General features: G+C 41.4%; 1 protein-coding gene across 2 annotated transcripts in view; it reads left to right on the top strand.

The window, feature by feature from the left end:
* Positions 1 to 1,514: 1,514 nt before the first annotated feature.
* The window catches only part of LOC120030370 (flotillin-2a), a 37,273-nt gene continuing 16,838 nt past the window's right edge, over positions 1,515 to 21,949 (top strand). Inside the window, exons 1-2 of one of the 2 annotated variants that reach the window (XM_038975761.1) lie at positions 1,515 to 1,760; positions 17,742 to 17,823. In XM_038975761.1, the coding sequence (XP_038831689.1) occupies positions 1,712 to 1,760; positions 17,742 to 17,823 (131 nt within the window). In that variant the 5' untranslated portion in view covers positions 1,515 to 1,711. Of the gene's footprint in view, positions 1,761 to 2,110; positions 2,224 to 17,741; positions 17,824 to 21,949 lie in introns of those variants that run through there. The other variant, XM_038975768.1, reaches the window with a different exon arrangement.

The raw sequence follows: 21,949 nt of genomic DNA, 5'->3' as shown, positions 1-21,949 counted from the left end.
CGTGACAGTACCCCAGTGAAACATAGAGGCCCAGAGGATAGATTAATAGAGAAATAGATCTCAAGAAAGAATCAATAAGGGTATGAGAAATACTTTATTAGAGCGTCATAGGTTATATGTATAAGAGCGTATTTCTAGTCTCTTTGCTGTCCTTCTGGATGACTTTTGGTCAAGGTACCACTGTGGAGGAAGAACTCGTACCTTATGTCTTAAAGTTTGCTGAAATTAGAAAGGGGTGAGTGTAAGAGAGTTAAAATGGTTATTCCATCAAACTTAAAATGATTAGAATAGTACACAACACAGAACAGAACATCCAGGTTAAGGGTCAGTGGCCCTTAAAAGTTCAGACAGAAGGGGGGGGGGGGGGGGGGGGGGTCAGATCGCTATGATCGCCAGGAACTTTTTTGGGGGGTTCTATTTTCAATTGTTGCGCTACTAGTACTGCCTGTTGATGTTAAGTAGGAAGCTACAGTAGCTGGATAATATTAACATCTTCAGTTTTTATTTCATTAAATATATTTTATTTAATCTGGGTGCTTCAGTCACCTACTAACACCCCTAGCTCCCGTTCTCCTCAGTCCGAGAAAACACTGATAGAGAAAGAACAATTTGTCAGATGGTGCGTTGGAGACTGATGTATTCCTGTCCTGTCTTTTCATAATATTATTGCAGATCAACATAAAGGCCCCAAAAGACAGACGTGGTGTCGCTCCAAAAAGTCAGCCGTAGTGTCGCTCTTAATTTCTTGGTTCCTCTGTGGTACCGCTACATTTATTGTATCTTATCTTGGACCAAGTTTTGAACAAATCAGATAATATTCTGACAAAACACTAATCCCACCTCCAAATTCCATTTATGCCTGAAACCAAGTTGATCCAAATCAAATCCTGTGGACGAACTGATGTTCCTTTGCCCACCCTGTGCGGAAATACCTTTTAGATCAATTGATGATGAGGGTCATACAGTATGTTGATGGTTCCTTCAAAATGCAGGTAAAAACTACAATAACACACTACACGTTTGAACTGTGATTTATTGGTAATACTTATTCCTAGGCACAATGATGCAAAATAGATCAACCTGCTGGTCAAACACTTGACATACTGTACACAGTAGGCCTACTTCAGCGATAAACAGCCCACAACCACAATGGAACACGTTCATTCCATGAGTCCCCGACCCTATCACCATTTATTGTAGTGTAGTGTCGCCTGCTGGTGAAATTCTACACTTGTCTGTATGTGCATAAACAAGTGCGGTGGGATATGTGCTGACGCCCAAATGGTCATTACAATCGGACGAATACTAAACCACTTTAACAGGGGGAAACAGAAAGCGCTAAAGGAGCATTTGTTGTTCTTTCTCGGATCGAGGAGCCGTACAATTAATCAATGAGGGGATTCGATTCATCTGTCCCGGGTAGACGTGTTTTGCACTGGTTGAAAGTTCATCGCATTCCCTTCATTTGAGATGGGCGCTCCTCCCTCACCATTGTACCCAGTTACGTCACGTGCCATAGACCGGTGCCCCGCGGTTCAGTACAATCGCATCAGCGTAGTGTCGATAAAAACTGTATAATAAAGCAGGGGTTACGCAAGTACATTTGAGGACCGGCACGCGCAAACGTGTGTTTGTGGACTGACATAATACAGTAGAAGAAGATTTTTAGGCAACAAACGCACTTGGTTTGGGATACGCCTTTTGAAATAACATGGGTAATTGTCATACTGTTGGACCAAATGAGGCCCTTGTTGTTTCAGGTACGTACCGTTACATTCATCATCAACTTTGTAAATATTAATTTAACGTGTAAGTTAATGTTACTTTCACTTGTTATTTACACAGTGACATGCAGATTGGCGCGTGATTATCCCAATGGATAACCTCGTCATTGTGTCATTACCAGTTCTGAAAATGTAGACAGTTACTATATTCCTCTGACGTTAGCTAGCTAGCTAGCTAGCTAGCTAGATCACGGATAGCTGACTCACAGTTGCCGCGTTCAAAACAACTGGGTACTCGGAATCTCCGACTTCAGTACGTTCAAAACAACGGAACTCGGGGAAAAATCGAGCTTGGACTGGGAAAAATCGATTTGAACGGTCAATCACCCAACTCGGGCCTCTTTTCTAGTGCTCCGACTTTCCGACCTAAATTATTTTTCCGAGTTTCCAGTTATTTTAAACGCTGCAGTTATCATGTGTTCCTCAGGGCAGGAGATGGGTACGTATATGATTTTTTTTTCTCTAGATGCCACACTTCTACGGGACACCATGTGATTGTAAACAGCTTCGCAATCGCACTTATGTCGTTATGAATCAAGTAATTGATGCGCATTTCACGTTTGGGGAAGTAGGAACGTTGTGATTATGAATGACGGGCTCCGAGTCGTGAGGGGAGGGAACATGATAGCGGGGTGGTGCCCATTCCCGTATGTCAGGCTGTCTGTGATGTCAGGTCTAATACGTTTGACATTTTAGCCATTTAGCAGGCGATTTTACCTAGAGCGATTTACAGTTACCTATACATTCAGACCACAAATGTCATAGCAGATTTACGTAATACAGATTAAATGGTATGAAATTTGGCCTGGTATGTTAAAGCCACAGTGATTGTAGCTAATGGAATATTACCCATGAAATACAGTACAACTCTAAACGTATTATAAATAACTTTATTAATAGGTTTTAATAATTATGTTCGAGAGATAGTCTATGGTAGAAAGATATGCTTTTTGCATCTGAAAATGTAATTTCTGAATACTAGACTGCCTGTAGCCTTCTATTTGCAGTGTGGCAATATGAGAGAGCGGTTGTCATGACTCGTGACATGTGAAATCTGAGCAAACCAATGGAATTTGTGGAAGTATTGCTGATTGCTTTATTTCATCCATATGAGTTAAGTTAGAGACATTAGATGTAGCGTGAGGTCTTTTAAGTTCTGGAAACTGACTCCGTCTTTACAGACCCTGATCTGTAGCAGCACTGGAGAACTGCAATTAACTATGTTATGTTGGTAAATGTAGCTGTGTATATGCCTTGAAAGATTACAATGCCATTTTCAGGCAGTTTCAAGGACAGACTTCGCTCGGTCCACTAGGATACATGAGTAGCTAGGCTATGTTATCTTGGTCTTTTGTAGAAAGTTATTATTGAGACAGATAGTATGATTACAAATCACTCAGCAAAATCAGATTTAATTGTTTATGTAGCGTTGGTTATAGAAGAATCAGATTTGTACTCGTCTTGTACAGATTGCAGTAGTTTGACTGTGGTTTGGGGTGTAGCCTACTACAGTGCAGAGTAGTTTGTTTTCATCATAACCTCTTTGAGAAACCAGTTTCCTGTCTACTATTTTATTTGCCACATGGCCCAAATACACCAGGTGTAGACCTTAACGTGAAATGCTTACTTACAAGCCCTTAACCAACAGTGCAGTTCAAGAAATAAAGTTAAGAAAGTTTTAACTAAAATAAAGAAGAAAAATGTATCAAATAATAAGGCTATATACAGGGGGTACAGGCACTGGCGGTACAGGTTAGTCAAGGTAAATTGTACATGTAGGTAAGGGTAAAGTGACTGCATAGATAATAAACAGCGAGTAGCAGCAGTGTATAAACAAAGGGGGTGTCAATGTAAATAGTCTGGGTGGCCATTTGATGAATTGTTCAGCAATCTTATGGCTTGGGGGTCTTCCTGACATCTTTTGTTAAGGAGCCTTTTGGGCCCAGTCTTGGCACTCCGGTACCACTTGCTGTGCGGTAACAGAGAGAACAGTCTATGACTTGGGTGAATGGAGTCTTTGACAATTTTTTGGGCCTTCCTCTGACCATGATAGTTTGTTGGTGATGTGGACACTCTCGACCCGTTCCACTACAGCCCTGTTGATGTGAATGAGGGTGTGTTCGGCCCTCCTTTTCCTGTAGTCCACGATCAGCTCCTTTGTCTTGCTCACGTTGAGGAAGAGGTTGATGTCCTGGCACCACACTGTCAGGTCTCTGACGACCTCCCTATAGGCTGTCTCATCGTTGTTGGCTATCAGGACTACATTCCTTACTACAGAATGAAAGAACAGCTCTTGGATTTTCCATTGTGTTGAAACCAGAGGTATAAGTCACCAGATGACTATGAGAACCCAAATGTCAGGAAGAATTATGGTCACATGATCCACATTACAGTGACCCTCACTTTTCCTTTTGTCACTAGATGACCATGCTGCAACTGACCGAAGAGTTGATGCAAGCTGTTGAGCAAGTACATGAGCTGTCTTTGTAACTTTAGGGTTATGGTTTGGTTTAAGGTCTGGGGTTAGGTTTAGGGGGTCAAAGTTAGGTTAAGGCACAGGCTAGCTTCTCTCATCCCCCATAAAATTCATAATTGCGCCGGAGGAGATGGCTGCCGTTTTACGGTCTCCTAACCAATTGTGCTATTGTGAGTTTTCACGTAATTTTAACTTATTTTGTACATAATGTTTCTGCCACCGTCTCTTATGACCGAAAAGCGCTTCCAGATATCAGGACAGTGATTACTCACCTCGTACTGGACAAATGTTTTCTTTAACGAGTCAGATGCAAAGGATTTACTTCAGACACCTGACAAGGCCCAAATGCCTGTGATTCGCATGGGAAAGAGACAGAGATATCAGGGAATTAGGTCAGGGTGCCTTGTAAGGATCCGACGGCGAGTTGGTAATCTGCCTCTACCATCAGTCCTATTAGCCAACGTACAATCATTGGATAACAAAATAGACGAACTACGATCACTAATATCCTACCAATGGGACATTAAAACCTCTTTGGGATAGGCGTGCCGCTAGCGCCCGGCCTCAACAACATCCGGTGAAATTGCAGAGCGCGAAATTCAAATTACAGAAATCGTAATATTAAACATTCATGAAAATACAAGTGTCATACATCATTTAAAAGCTTAACTTCTTGTTAATCCAGCCGCTTTGTCAGATTTCAAAAAGGCTTTACGGCGAAAGCACACCATGCGATTATCTGAGGACAGCGCCCTGCACACAAAAGCATTACATACATTTTCCAACCAAGCAGAGGCGTCACGAAAGTCAGAAATAGCGATAAAATAAATCACATAACTTTGAAGATCTTCATCTGATTGCAATCACAAGGGTCCCAGCTACATAACAAATGGTCCTTTTGTTCAATAAAGTCCTTCTTTATATCCCAAAAAAGTTTGTTTCATTGGCGCGCTAGACTCAGTAATCCACTGGTTTCCCTCGTTCAAAATGCATACAAATGAATCCCGTAAGGTACCAATAAACGTCTTCCAAACATATCAAACAACGTTCCTAATCAATCCTCAGGTACCCTAATATGTAAATTAAAGATCAAATTTAAGACTGAGAATACCGGAGACCATTACCGGAGATAAATAATGAAGTACACGCACTCACCGGAACACGCAACAAACACTACAGCCAAAATGGGAGCCACTTACTAAAACAACAAATTCTAGCAAATTTTTCAAAAAACAAGCCTGAAACTCTTTCTAAAGGCTGTTGACATCTAGTGGAAGCCATAGGAACTGTAATCTGGGAGGTATTCCTTTTATATTCCCATTGACAGCCATAGTAATCAAGGGTGAGCTGAAAAAAAAGATTCTGGATGGATTGTCCTTGGGTTTTTGCCTGCCATATCAGTTCTGTTATACTCAGACATTATTTGAACAGTTTTGGAAACTTTAGAGTGTTTTCTATCCAATACTACCAATTATATGCATATCCTAGCTTCTGGGCCTGAGTAACAGGCAGTTTACTTTGGGTACCTCATTCATCCAAACTTCCGAATACTGCCCCCTAGCCCGAAGAAGTTTTAAAAACTGTAATATCTTATGTTTCACCGAGTCGTGGCTAATTGACGACGTGAATAACATACAGCTGGCGGGGTTTACTCTGCATCTGCAAGATGGAACAGCCGACCTCCGGTGAGACAAGGGGTGGCGGTCTGTGTATATTTGTAAACAACAGCTGGTGCACGAAATCTAATAGTAAGGCAGTCTTGAGGATTTCCTCTACCTCAGGAGAGCAAATCCTATCTCATGATAAGCTGTAGACCACACTATTTACCAAGAGTTGATCTATAGTCTTCATAACTGTCTATTTACCACCACAAACCAATGCTGTCACTAAGACTGCAGTCAATGAGCTGTATACGGCCATAAGAAAACAGGAAAACGCTCATCCAGAGGTGGTGCTCTTGGTGGCTGGGGACTTTAATGCAGGGAAACTTAAATCGGTTTTACTAGTATGATAAATGTGCAACCAGAGGGGAAAAACTCTAGACCACCTTTACTCCACACACAGAGACGCGTACAAAGCTCTCCCTGCATTTGGCAAATCTGACCATAATTATATCCTCCTGATTCCTGCTTGCATGCAAAAACTAAAGCAGGAAGCACCAGTGGCTCGGTCAATATAGAAGTGGTCAGATGATGCAGATGCTAAGCTACAGGACTGTTTTGCTAGCACAGACTGGAATATGTTCCAGGATTCTTCCGATGGCATTGAGGAGTACACCACATCAGTCATTGGCTTCATCAATAAGTGCATCGACAACATCGTCCCCACAGTGACTGTACGTACATACTCCAACCAGAAACCATGGATTACAGGTAACATTTGCACTGAGCTAAAGGGTAGAGCTGCCGCTTTCAAGGAGCAGGACTCTAACCCGGAAGCGTATAAGGAATCCTGCTATGCTCTCCAACGAACCATCACAGGATCAATACAGGACTAAGATCGAATCGTACAACACCGGCTCCGACGCTCGTCGGATGTGGCAGGGCTTGAAAACTATTAGATTACAAAGAGAAGGACAGCCGTAAACTGCCCAGTGACACGAGCCTACCAGATGAGCTAAATTACTTCTATGCTCGCTTCGAGGCAAGCAACACTGAAGCATGCATGAGAGCATCAGATGTTCCGGATGACTGTGTGATCACGCTCTCCGTAGCCGATGTAAGACATTTAAACTAGGGATGCACCGATATGACATTTTTGGCCGATATCCGATATTTTCCTTGCCAAAAAGATACCGATATTTACAATTTTAGCAGCCTTTTAAGCATTCTAGTACAGTTAAATAGTTGAAACACGCACTGACCAAAGTTATTTTGTTGGCATTTACGTATGTCCCCATTACCTGTAAAACTTAATCAAAACCTATTTCTTTCACTTACTTGCTGTGCTGAATCGTTCAGTCGTTTCATTTTCAACCAGGATTTCATCATACATGTCAAGCAGTGAAGTTTCAGCTTTGTCTGTCCGTGGCCTCTCTTCCTCGGTGCGCACTGTCATGGTGTCCGTTTCCATCTTGTCCAGCTGTGTCTAACAGTTCACGTAACCCCTGTTTCTTGTCTGCATCAAAGTAGCGGTCCTTGTACCGAGCATGGTGGCGACACAGTAAAGAGGCTCAGAGAATGCCACCAAATCGCTTGTTCACAGCCTCTAGTAGAGTCTTTTCCATGTTAACCTCACGGTCTGTGTTGGCAGTTTTGTTGCGTAGGCGTTTCAATGCCATGACAGATCTGCTGTCGTCTGCTGCAGACACTGTTGATGAGCTTATTCTCAAGTCCGTAGTTCGAATGGAGCTAATAGTGTGTTCATGTTTCAATCATGCTCTCAAATGCCATTGAAATGACAGCAGTGGTATGAGAACCAGCACATTCTTGTGCATGCAATAAGGCTTTCCTCAGTACAAAATCCTTATCGACCCACTGTGCTGTCAGACTCGGCATGCTCATGGGGCAGACATCACTCGTCCAAATGTCAGTCGTGAAGCTAATAGCAGTGACGCCCATAGCAAGTAGCTTATGGATTTACGTTTCAACAATACTGTTTAAGTCCGGTAGGGCAACATCCTGAAAAATAGCACCTACTTGGTAGTGTGTACCGGGGCTTGAGGTGCTCGACCAGTCGGCGAAACCAACATCATACACGACAGAGAACGGTTGATTGTCAAGGGCAATGAATTTCATTATCTTGGCTTTAAGGATTTTGTCTTTAAGTTGTCTCGCTGAAATGTTCTTACTCTTTCAAATGACTGCTCGACTTGTTGACTGCTCAATCCACACAGCAGACATTGTGGGCTAGGTTAGGAATGCTGTGTTGCACGTGTAGTGCTATATTTTTTGTGGCATTATGTCATCTACCTACATTTATATAGGTATGCACGTCAGCTTTGACATCTGTTTTGCACATCGGTGTTAAACTAGACATCTGGCCGACGTTGGCATTTTTAGCTAATATCATCCGATTTCCGATATGCTTACCAATATATTGTGCATCCCTACTTTAAACAGGTCAACATTCACAAGGCCGCAGGTCCAGAACAGATTACCAGGACGTGTTCTCCGAGCATGCGCTGACCAACTGGCAAGTGTCTTCACTGACATTTTCAACCTCTCCCTGTCCGAGTCTGTAATACCAACATGTTTCAAGCAGACCACCATAGTCCCTGTGCCCAAGAACACTAAGGTAACCTGCCTACATGACTACCGACCCGTAGCACTCACGTCTGTAGCCATGAAGTGCTTTGAAAGGCTGGTCATGGCTCACATCAACACCATTATCCCAGAAACCCTAGACCCACTCCAATTTGCATACCGCACCAACCGATCCACAGATGATGCAATCTCTATTGCACTCTACACTGCCCTTTCCCACCTGGACAAAAGGAACACCTTTGTGAATGCTATTCTTTTTTATTTTTTATTTATTTAATTTAAATTTTACCCCCTTTTCTCCCCAATTTTCGTGGTATCCAATTGCTAGTAATTACTATCTTGTCTCATCGCTACAACTCCCGTACGGGCTCGGGAGAGACGAAGGTCGAAAGCCATGCGTCCTCCGAAGCACAACCCAACCAAGCCGCACTGCTTCTTAACCTGATGAGGACAGAGGGCGCTGTTGTCACTTTGGGGGAAAAACGTGCCCAATTTAAACGGCCTCGTACTCAATTCTTGCTCGTACAATATGCATATTATTATTACTATTGGATAGAAAACACTCTAGTTTCTAAAACCGTTTGAATTATATCTGTGAGTGAAACAGAACTCATTTGGCACAAACTTCCTGACCAGGAAGTGGAAAGTCTGAAATCGAGGCTCTCTTCTAAGTCCTGCCTATAAATGGGCATGATACCTATTAGTATACATGCACGTCATACACCTTCCCCTGGATGTCAAGATGCAGTGAGAGAAGAAATGAGGTGATTATCTTGGTCTGAGATGGAATACGTCCTCTTGGAATGACGTGTCACCGATTTCATGTTTTCAGGAAGGCGCGAGGAGGACAGTGGGATTGCCTTTTGAAAAGCTGTCGTTATAGGCGAATACTATCTCCGGCTTTGATTTTATTTGATACATGTGACAATATCATCGTAAAGTATGTTTTTTCAATATAGTTTTATTAGATTTTTGAAATTTATTCGGGACGTTAGGCGTGTTGCGTTGTGTGCCCTTTGTTCAGAATGGAGAGCTTCGCGCCACTTGGCCAGTGTGCTTGCTAATTCAAGAGGGAAAAACGATGTTCTAAATCCAAACAACGACTGTTCTGGACAAAGGACCCCTTGTCCAACATTCTGATGGAAGATCACCAAAAGTAAGAAACATTTTATGATGCTATTTCATATATCTGTCGAACTGTGTACTAGTAGTTTTGCGCCCAGGTTTTGGCCACTCTCTCGCTATAACATAAGCCTTATGTCGTAATGAAGATATTTTTAGAATTCTAACACTGCGATTGCATTAAGAACTAGTGGATCTATCATTTCCTATACAACATGTATTTTTTTGTAATGTTTATGAATAGCTATTTGGTCAGAATAGGTGAGAGTCTAATAGAAATATCTGCACATTCTGGGAAAAATAAGCTACGTTAGCATAATGGATAACCACTGATTTCAGCTCTAAATATGCACATTTTCGAACAAAACATAAGTGTATGTATAACCTGATGTTATAGGACTGTCATCTGAGGAAGGTTTATGAAGGTTAGTGAAAATTAATATCTTTTGCTGGTTTATTCGCTAACGCTAACGTGCCTATTGCTATCGCTAACGTGCCTTGATGAATGAATGCGGTAGTGTGGTAGTCTATTGTAGTAAGCTAATATAATGCTATATTGTGTTTTCGCTGTAAAACACTTAAAAAATCTGAAATATTGGCTGGATTCACAAGATGCTTGTCTTTCATTTGCTGTACACGATGCATTTTTCAGAAATGTTTTATGATGAGTATTTAGGTATTCCACGTTGGTCTCTATAATTACTCTGGCTGCTTCGGTGCTATTTTTGACGGTAGCTGTGATGGTAGCTGCAATGTAAAACTGATTTATACCTCAAATATGCACATTTTTCGAACAAAACATAGATTTATTGTGTAACATGTTATAAGACTGTCATCTGATGAAGTTGTTTCTTGGTTAGTTTGGTTGGTTCTTGGTTAGTTAGGTTGGCTTTGTGCATGCTACCTGTGCTGTGAAAAATGTCTGTCCTTTTTTGTATTTGGTGGTGAGCTAACATAAATATACGTGCTGTTTTCGCTGTAAAACATTTTAAAAATCGGACATGTTGGCTGGATTCACAAGATATGTGTACCTTTCATTTGCTGTATTGGACTTGTTAATGTGTGAAAGTTAAATATTTCAAAAAAATATATTTTGAATTTCGCGCTCTGCCTTTTCAGTGGAATGTGGGAGGAGTTCCGCTGGCGGAACGCTAGAGTCAGACAGGTTAACACAGCGCGCCTCCAACCCGGAAGCCAGCCACACCAATGTGTCGGAGGAAACACCGTGCACCTGGCTCCCTTGGTTAGCGCCCACTGCCCCCGGCCCGCCACAGGAGTCGCTGGTGCGCGATGAGACAAGGATATCCCTACCGACCAAACCCTCCCTAACCCGGACGACGCTAGGCCAATTGTGCTAGGCCAATTGTGCGTCGCCCCACGGACCTCCCGGTCGCGGCCGGCTGCGACAGAGCCTGGGCGCGAACCCAGAACCCAGAGTCTCTGGTGGCGCAGCTAGCGCTGCGATGCAGTGCCCTAGACCACTGCGCCACCCGGGAGGCCGTGAATGCTATTCTTTGACTACAGCTCAGCGTTCAACACCATAGTGCCCTCAAAGCTCATCGCTAAGGACCCTGGGACTGTACACCTCCCTCTGCAACTGGATCCTGGACTTCCTGATGGGCCGCTCCCAGTTGGTGAGGGTAGGTAGCAACACATGCGCCACGCTGATCCTCAACACGAGGGCCCCTCAGGGGTGAGTGCTCAGTCTCCTACTGTACTCCCTGTTCACTTATGACTGCGTGGCTAGGCATGACTCCAACACCATCATTAAGTTTGCAGACGACACATGTGGTAGGCCTGATCACCGACAATGATGAGACAGCCTATAGGGTGAGGTCAGAGACCTGGCCGTGTGGTGCCCGAATAACAACCTCTCCCTCAACGTGACCAAGACAAAAAAGATAATTGTGGACTACAGGGAAAAAGAGGACATCGCACGCCCCCATTCTCATCGACGGGGCTGTAGTGAAGCAGGTTGAGAGCTTCAAGTTCCTTGGTGTCCACATCACCAACAAACTAACATGGGCCAAACACACCAAGACAGTCGTGAAGAAGGCACGGCAAAGCCTATTCCCCCTCAGGATACTGAAAAAGTTCTACAGCTGCAGCATCCTGACTGGTTGCATCACCGCCTGGTATGGCAACTTCTCGGCATCTGACCATAAGGCTCTACAGAGGGTAGTGGGTATGGCCCAAAACATCACTGGGGCCAAGCTTCCTGCCATCCAGGACCTCTATCCCAGGTGGTGCCGGAGGAAGGCCCTAAATATTGTCAGACTCCAGCCACCATAGTCATAGACTGTTCTCTCTAATACCGCACGGCAAGCGGTACCGGAGCGCCAATTCTTGGTCCAAAAGGCTTTTTAACAGCTTCTACCCCCAAGCCATAAGACTCCTGAACAGCTAATCAAATGGCTGCCAAGACTATTTGCATTGTCCCCCCCCCCCCCCACCCTCATCTATTACGCTACTGCTACTCTCTGTTTATTATCTATGCATAGTCACTTTAACTCTACCTCTACCTATGTACATATTACCTCGACTAAGCTGTGCCCTCGCACATTGACTTTGTACTGGTACCCCCTGTATATAGCCTCGCTACTGTTATTTTATCTATTTATTATTTTTACTTAACACTTTTTCTTTACTGCATTGTTGTTTAAGGGCTTGAAAGTAAACATTTCACTAAGGTCTACACCTATTGTGTTTGGTGCATGTGACAAATGCAATTTGATAACTGTCCATTATGAACAGACCACCCACTAGTAACACTTATGATTTTCTCTTAGAAGAAAAAATAAAGGTCCTATTTTATAAAACTTTTTTTATTCTAAGAAACAAAGGCCTAGCCATAGCGAATGAATCAACCAGGCATGAAGCGAGCCAAAATGTGATGCCATGCTTTTTAAGGGGTAAATTCCACTCATTCCCATGGTGGCCTCTAGTATGTGGAGTCTGTCTGGCATCTGAAGTATTCTGAGGGAAGCAGAGCAGCAGCTGTGACTACAAGTCAGTCGCTGAAATAATCCATCCGTCCTTGGTCCGTTTCAGCATTGCTCTTCTCCACTTTGGAGACCTGCATTAAGACGTCCATATTGTAATATGGCCCACACCCCTTATTACAAAATGTCAGTATGCAATGAGTGCTGAATGGTACTGGGAGTCTCTGACCAGCACGTAGGGCTGGGCAATATTGCATAAAAGTCATCTAGATTTTTAAATTGAGTGGCATCCTCCCCACATCATAATGCTACCACCACCATGCTTCATCGTAGGAATGGTGCCAGGTTTCCTCCAGACATGACACTTGGCATTCAGACCAAATAGTTCAATCTTGGTTTTATCAGACCAGAGAATCTTGTTTCTCATGGTCTGAGAGCCCTTTAGGTGCCTTTTGGCATACTCCTAGCGGGCTGTCATGTGCCTTTTTACTGAGGAGTGGCTTCCGTCTGGCCACTCTACCATAAAAGCCTGATTGGTGGAGTGCTGCAGAGATGGTTGTCCTTCTGGAACGTTCTCCCATCTCCACAGAGGAGCTCTGTCAGTGACCATCGGGTTCTCCCCCGATTGCTCAGTTTGTCCAGGCGGCCAGCTCTAGAAAGAGCCATGAGGGTTCCAAACTTCTTCCATTTAAGAGTGATGGAGGCCACTGTGTTCTTGGGGACCTTACATGCTGAAGATGTTTTTTGGTACCCTTCCCCAGATCTGTGTCTCGACACAATCCTGTCTCAGAGCTCTACTGACAATTCCTTCGACCTCATGACTTGGTTTTTGCTCTGACATGCACTGTCAACTGTGGGACCTTATATAGACCAGGTGTGAGCCTTTCCAAATCATGTCCAATCAATTGAATTTACCACAGGTGTTTCTGCAATCAAGTTGTAGAAACAGCTCAAGGATAATCAATGGACACAGGATGCACCTGAGCTCATTTTTGAGTCTCATAGCAAAGGGTCTGAATACTTATGTAAATAAGGTATTTCAGTTAATTTTTTATACATTTGTAAACATTTCTAAAAAAAATTTTGCTTTGTGTGTAGATTGATGAGAATTGTTTTATTTTAGAATAAGGCTTTAACAAATGTGAAAAAAGGGAAGGGGTCTGAATACTTTCCAAATGTATGTTTAGTGTGAGAACATTTCTTGATCAGTCTTGATCAAAATGTCTGCCCCCATTGCTGTGAACGTCTCAGAGCTCTAGCTTGGCTTTCTGAACTTGTTATGAACTCACCTGTCATCTCATGTTAGTCTTGTCTGTCTGACAAATGGAAAGTGTTTTTTGTTTAAAATCAATGAATTATTTTAGATTAATGGCTATAAATCTCTCCATGTGCTACCGTGATGAAACCACTCTCGCTACAATGTTGTTGATCCATCCTCAGTTTTCTCCTATCACAGCCATTAAACTCTAACTGTTTTGAAGTCACCATTGGCCTCATGGTGATATCCCTGAGCGGTTTCCTTCCTCCTGTCTCGGTTGCCAGAATCTTTGGATGGCGTATCAATACACCCAATCACTACAAAGGTTAATTAATAACTTCACCATGCTCAAAGAGATATTTAATGTCTGCTTTATCTTTTATACCCATACAATTATCTGTATGTGTGGGATGCAGGGTTTATGTAGTTATTCAAAAATCATGGTAAACACTATTGCACACAGAGTGAGTCCATGCAACTTATTGTGACCTTTTTTAAGCTAAGTTTTACTCAACTTATTTAGCCTTGCCATAACAGGGGTTGAATACTTGTAAAACTTTCAATAAACATAATTCCACTTTGACATTATGGGGTATTGTGTATGTCTAGGCCAGTGACACAATCTCAATTTAATCCATTTTAAATGCAGGCTGTAACACATGTGGAAAAAGTCAAGGGGTGTGAATACTTTCTGAAGGCACTGTAAATAGCCTCTGAGCGGGATGCCCTTGCAGCTAAAATGTCATTCTATAGGCCTAATAGTAAGTTGGAGATTGTTTGCAGTCAAGACAAGCCAGCATCTCCCCCTCGTGTGTGGGGGTGTCGTGAAAGCTGGACATTTCTGGTCAACAGCCAGAAATGCTTGACGCCCTTAGATGGTACTGCTTGCTGTGAGTTTTAAACCTGTATTGCGAGTGGTTTATCAGAGCCAGAATACCTTAGATGAATTTACTGTAAGGGTTGATATTTTTTTTCTTTTTTTTCTCTCTCTCTATCTCACACACACTATAAAATGATTGAATCACACAAATCATGTGAGAAACAACAGCAGACATTTTATTAATGTGACATGAAACCTTGTCCTCATGATCCGCAAGGAAGCTTAGAAACTCTTGTGTTTAGTCAAGAAAATGCTAGGCTATTTATTATGGTGGTGGTTCATGCAATGAATGATTCTTTAATTTTCTCTCAGGTCTACAGTACCTTAGGCAAACTGCATTTCCTCAGATTTGGGAGAGATATTGCACATGCTTGTCTGGGTAGATGAACAGACAATGTTCCCTTGGCATGAAACATTTCTCTACAGTGTGCCCTATTGAACACGACCCTGGTTGCCCTTTACAGCTGACAGTCATTCTCAACACTCCTCAACTGATTTTGCTCCTTCTGAAAGGCAGCTATAATAGACTGGTGGGTTGTTGCGCAACAAACCCGAGGTGTGCACAACCGTGGAGCAAAACTGGTCGGGTTAACTTAGAAACAAAAGATTGACAACATTTTAAATTATATTTTATTGAAAACATATACATTTGCACAATGAGCACTTTTCTCTCAAATACATTGTTACTTGTTGGTTAGCTAGCTAGCAAATGTTATATTAGCATAGACGTGGTGAGTCAAAACAAGACATGGTATCAATAACAAGATATGAGCTGCCTACGATTCCCCACATGGCAGCTTCCTTATCATAGCTAGCAACTATTTGACCGTCAAGAATCATAACACAGCGTTCTGCCCCATCAATGCGCCATGCATCGCTTTCGTGAAGTCATCTAACCTGTCGGAAGAATGGAGTGGCCAAATAATCCCCTTAATGTGATAGCTGTCTTTGTTAATTTACTCTAGACCTTATCATAGCCTGGGGGGCCGACAACTACTACCAGTAAAAACCCTTTTGATAACTGCCATTTGTTAGCACAATTGTGTTTTCCAGAACTTGATTTCTCATTTGCGTGTGAGCTAACTTTCCTGCAGTAGAAGTGTCACCACCACCATCAATTGGGGTTTGTTGGTGTATGTGGGGCAAGTGTTGAAGTGTAAGTGCCAGGGGAAGTTCTTAGTGAGAGGGTTTAGTTTGTGGTCTACAGGAGGCTTGTTGTGACTGTAAATCAGTTAAATAACTTGTTTCTACATGAGGCCTAAGACACTCACAAATACACTGAACTAAGAGGGGAATAACACTACATACAATATGACACTAATAGGTTAACACTAAATTGGGTTTGTTTGTAGGCATGTGGAGGGGTGGTACAGCTTTGGTTGACTTGATACCCTATGACTTTATGGTTCATTGGTATAGTACTGTAGCAAAGCATTTCAATCCCAGTCTACATTCAGTTAGATTGAGTTATTGACCTATATTCTAACAACTACCACCCACTCCTCCCTGGTACCTCAGCTCTTCAAACTGAGGTCTGATACCATGATACTGGTTTTAGAGGTCGACCGATTAATCGGAATGGCCGAATAATAAGGGCCGATTTCAAGTTTTCATAACAATCGGAAATCGGTATTTTTGGGCGCCGATTTAAATATATATAAATAAAAAGGAATATATATTTTTTTAATTATTATTATTTAAAAAAATAAAATTCATACCTTTATTTAACTAGGCAAGTCAGTTAAGAACACATTCTTATTTTCAATGACGGCCTAGGAACGGTGGGTTAACTGCCTTGTTCAGGGGCAGAACGACAGATTTTCACCTTGTCAGCTCGGGGGATCCAATCTTGCAACCTTACAGTTAACTAGTCCAACGCAATAATGACCTGCCTCTCTCTCGTTGCACTCCACAAGGAGACTGCCTGTTACGCGAATGCAGTAAGCCAAGGTAAATTGCTAGCTAGCATTAAACTTTTCTTATAAAAAAAAAACAATCAATCATAACCACTAGTTAACTACACATGGTTGATATTACTAGATATTATCTAGCGTGTCCTGCGTTGCATATAATTTGACTGAGCATACAAGTATCTGACTGAGCGGTGGTAGGCAGAAGCAGGCGCGTAAACATTCATTCAAACAGCACTTTCGTGCGTTTTGCCAGCAGCTCTTCGTTGTGCGTCAAGCATTGCGCTATTTATGACTTCAAGCCTATCAACTCCCGAGATGAGGCTGGTGTAACCGAAGTGAAATGGCTAGCTAGTTAGCGCGCGCTAATAGCGTTTCAAACATCACTCGCTCTGAGCCTTCTAGTAGTTGTTCCCCTTGCTCTGCATGGGTAACGCTGCTTCGATGGTGGCTGTTGTCGTTGTGTTGCTGGTTCGAGCCCAGGGAGGAGCGAGGAGAGGGACGGAAGCTATACTGTTACACTTGCAATACTAAAGTGCCTATAAGAACATCCAATAGTCAAAGGTTAATGAAATACAAATGGTATAGAGGGAAATAGTCCTATAATTCCTATAATAACTACAACCTAAAACTTCTTACCTGGGAATATTGAAGACTCATGTTAAAAGGAACCACCAGCTTTCATATGTTCTGAGCAAGGAACTGAAACGTTAGCTTTCTTACATAGCACATATTGCACTTTTACTTTCTTCTCCAACACTTTGTTTTTGCATTATTTAAACCAAGTTGAACATGTTTCATAATTTATTTGAGGCTAAATAGATTTGATTGATGTATTATATTAAGTTAAAATAAGTGTTCATTCAGTATTGTTGTAATTGTCATTATTACAAATACATTTTTAAAAATCGGCCGATTAATCAGTATAGGCTTTTTTGGTCCTCCAATAATCGGTATCGGCGTTGAAAAATCATAATCGGTCGACCTCTAACTGGTTTACTGTGGTCTAATAATAGTGTAATACTCTGATAATGATACTGCGGTGCAATGACAATGACTGTAACAATGGTCTGTTCAGTGTAAAATACAGTACTATTTCTATGGTGTTATCATCAGTGATAGTGGTTACAATGTCATGCTCATGTTGTCTGTGTTGGCCAACAGGTGGTTGCTGTGGCTCCGATGGGAAGACCTATGTGGTGGGAGGCTGGTCATGGGCCTGGTGGCTCATCACAGACATCCAGAGGTAAGGAAAGGGTGTAACCCATTCACAGGATTTAGGTAGCCTACAGTTTGGAATTTTACACCAATGCAATGGAGTGATTTCAGTGCCAACAAAAACTTTATTTGAATTCAATATTTCTGAATTTGTATTTAGATATGCCTATTGAATTTGAATTCAATGTTTTGGGGTTTGTAATGAACAAAGTGAACCATTGAATTAATAAATTGAACTTGAATAAATATTGCATTCAGTTTTAAAATTCAATATTTAAATTCAATATTTATTTCAATATTGCATTCATTGTCTGTGCTTGAAACTAGACTTGATAAATGTTGAATTTAAATATTGAATTGTAAAACTGAATGCAATCTTCAGTTTCAAATCATAAAATACAAGTTCACTTTATGAATTCAATGATTACATTTGTGCATTACAAATTCAGAAATATTGAATCCATGTACAGTTTCTGTTGGCACTGAAATCGCTCTACACTGCCCTAACATCCAGCCATCATTTACCTCCAAAAGGCCTCCATTTGTGCCTATTGTTTGTTGGTAGACAAATTACTGTATTTTTAAACCTCAACGCCATATTTAAAACTGTGCCCATTTATCCTGACATCTACACCACACATTTAAACATCTTTCCAAGCTACATTAGATATTATAGTCTCTTCACCAACACAAAGGAAAATGAGCTTTGTTATATTATAAACTGGACAAGTGGTTTGTGTGTGTAAACACAGCGCATCACAGCACCCACTACTCAGCTGCTCTCGAACACAACATTGCAGCTAACAACCCCTGTACATACTACAGCACAGCATTGAAATGGAAAGACAAACACTGACAGAGGTTAGGGAGGGTCAGGTGCAGTTCAATCTCACTGAATTCTGTTCTCCTGCTACAGACGGATAATATTACAGTTGGCCTGTATTTAACAAATCAACATTTTAGCTTCCACAGCGCATATGATAGTTGTGAAATCAAGTCGAAAAGATTAAAACATTTGCGGTGATCGTTTTTATATCTCTGAACACAACAAATCCCATTACAATTTATTTGATGCATTTTCCCTTAACTACATATACAGTATTGTTAATGTTATGAATTGAATGTATTATGTGTATGTTTGTTCCCTCTTTGTCTCTTTGTTTCTGCCATGCTAACTAACCTGCCTTGCCTGGTATGTCTCTCTCTGCCCTGCCGTGTCTTGGGGATGATGTCCGAACTAGCTTCAAGCTATAAAGACAAGTTGTGAATCCCAAACCACCCCCCTCTCCTACCAACTCGCTCAGAGGGCCCTCCGTTATCACGTGTTGCTGACAAAACTTCAAGGGTGACTTCCAGAGAGTGGCGATGGGCTCAATAAACCCATCAACTTCGGGACACACTCCTGACTTGAATGATGCAATTCATGTTCCACTTTTAAATAATAAAACGAGCATGAAATTCAAATTAATAAACCCCACCCCCGTCGTTTTACAAGATATAAACCTCAGTAACAGTTAAACGTTTAATTTGGGAGGTATTTCGTTTGTTACATGTGTCAAGTCTCGAAATCAGTCATCAACAAATGCATGTGTCGTATAATTAGGCACACCTCTTTTCTTTTGTATGAAATTCAAACATTTTGCAGTGTGTGTTGAGATAGCACTTCACTCTGATGCCTGCAACCTGGCTGGCTCGGTCAAAATGGTTATCTGAGGGTCTAATTAGCCCCTACACCTTCAATCATTTTCACTCCCTCAGCTTTGGGACACTTGTGCAAATGGAGGAGGTGCGCGTAAACGTGCAAATGGAGGGGAGGGGGGTGATTTGGGATTCAGCCAAGGGCTTTTGTCTAGTAGTTGCTAGGATACCTGCCATTAAGGCTCTAAATAAAGTGAAGTAGAGGCATGGGATGGCTCAAGTGTTTGTTGCCTGTGGCGTTCTTTTAAGGTTGTTTTCACACTTGGTCCCTTTCAGACAAAACTCGTGCCGTTTTTGGATATTGATTAGTGATTGTCAAGGATGCACAAAGATAGTTCCTATTTATTTATTTTTTGCATTGTGATCTATAACCTAAGAGTTTCAAACTTTATTCGATTGTGGGGTTTGGATAGTGTGAAGCACTAAAAAGATAAGACAAAATAATTGTAATCAAGTTGCTCTGGATAAGAGCGTCTGCTAAATTACTCAAATGTAAAATACTATTAACATGTAAATATGTTAACAATAATATTTACATATAGCAGAAGAATAACTGCAGATTAAATAATGCTGTAATTGAAAATTGTACACCCAATGAGAAAACAACATATTTGATGAGAATCACAACTAAAATCAATTCTCGCTCTTAAAGGGGCAAGCTACCTAAGCTTTAAGAGCTAGAATTGATTTTAGTTGTGATTCTCATCAAATATGTTTTCTCATTGGGTGTACAATTTTCAATTACAGTATTATTTCATCTGCAGTTATTCTTCTGCTATTTATTCTGTTATTTAAATATTATTGTTAACATATTTACATGTTAATAGTATTTTACATTTTAGTCATTTAGCAGACGCTCTTTACCCAAAGCGACTTGATTACAATTATTTTGTCTTTATCTTTTAACTAAATGCAATTTATTAGCTTCCAAAATGTAAGTAGGTACAGTACCTTGAGAAAGTATTCATACCACTTGATTTATTCCACATTTTGTTGTTACAGCCTGAATTCAAAATTGATTAAAAAAAATCACCACATTTACACACAACACCCCATAATGACAAAGTGAAAACATTGAAGTCAATACTTTGTAGAAGCACCTTTGGCAGCGATTACAGCTTTGAGTATTTCTGGGTAAGTCTCTAAGCGCTTTCCACACCTGGATTGTAGACTACTGTGGCTATTTCGTCATAATGTACAGTTGAAGTCAGAAGTTTACATACACTTAGGTTGGCGTCATTAAAACTAGTTTTTCAACCACTCCACAAATTTCTTGTTAACAAACTAGTTTTGGCAAGTTGGTTAGGACATCTACTTCGTGCATGACACAAGTCATTTTTCCAACAATTGTTTACAGACAGATTATTTCACTTATAATTCACTGTATCACAATTCCAGTGGGTCAGAAGTTTACATACACTAAGTTGACTGTGCCTTTTAAACAGCTTGGAAAATTCCAGAAAATGATGTCATGGCTTTAGAAGCTTCTGATAGGCTACTTGACATCATTTGAGTCAATTGGAGGTGTGGCTGTATTTCAAGGCCTACCTTCAAACTCAGTGCCTCTTTGCTTGACATCATGGGAAAATCAAAAGAAATCAGCCAAGACCTCAGAAAATAATTGTAGACCTCAACAAGTCTGGTTCATTCAGGCAATTTCCAAATGACTGAAAGTACCACGTTCATCTGTACAAACAATAGTATGCAAGTATAAACACCATGGTACTACGCAGACGTCATACCGCTCAGGAAGGAGATGCATTCTGTCTCCTAGAGATGAACGTACTTTGGTGCAAAAAGTGCAAATCAATCCCAGAACAACAGCAAAGGACCTTGTGAAGATGCTGGAGGAAACAGGTACAAAAGTATCTATATCCACAGTAAAACGAGTCCTATATCGACATAACCTGAAAGGCTGCTCAGCAAGGAAGAAGCCACTGCTCCAAAACCGCCATTAAAAAAAGCCAGACTACAGTTTGCAACTGTACATGGGGACAAAGATTGTACATTTTGGATAAATGTCCTCTGGTCTGATGAAACAAAAATAGAACTGTTTGGCCATAATGACCATCGTTATGTTTGGAGGAAAAAGGGGATGGCTTGCAAGCTGAAGAAAACCATCTCAACCGTGAAGCACGGGGGTGGCAGCATCAATTTGTGACGGCACTTTGATGCAGAAGGGACTGGTGCACTTCACAAAATAGATGTTATCATGAGGCAGGAAAATTATGTGGATATATTGAAGCAACATCTCAAGACATCAGTCAGGAAGTTAAAGCTTGGTCGCAAATGGGTTTTCCAAATGGACAATGACCCAAAGCATTCTTCCAAAGTTGTGGCAAAATGGCTTAAGGGCAACAAAGTCAAGGTATTGGAGTGGCAATCACAAAGCCCTGACCTCAATCCTATAGAAAATTTGTGGGCAAAACTGAAAAAGTGTGTGCGAGCAAGGAGGC

The sequence above is a fragment of the Salvelinus namaycush genome, chromosome 3, assembly GCF_016432855.1.
Source record: "Salvelinus namaycush isolate Seneca chromosome 3, SaNama_1.0, whole genome shotgun sequence".
Taxonomy (NCBI): Eukaryota; Metazoa; Chordata; class Actinopteri; order Salmoniformes; family Salmonidae; genus Salvelinus; species Salvelinus namaycush.
This window is presented reverse-complemented; position numbering and strand designations above follow the sequence as displayed.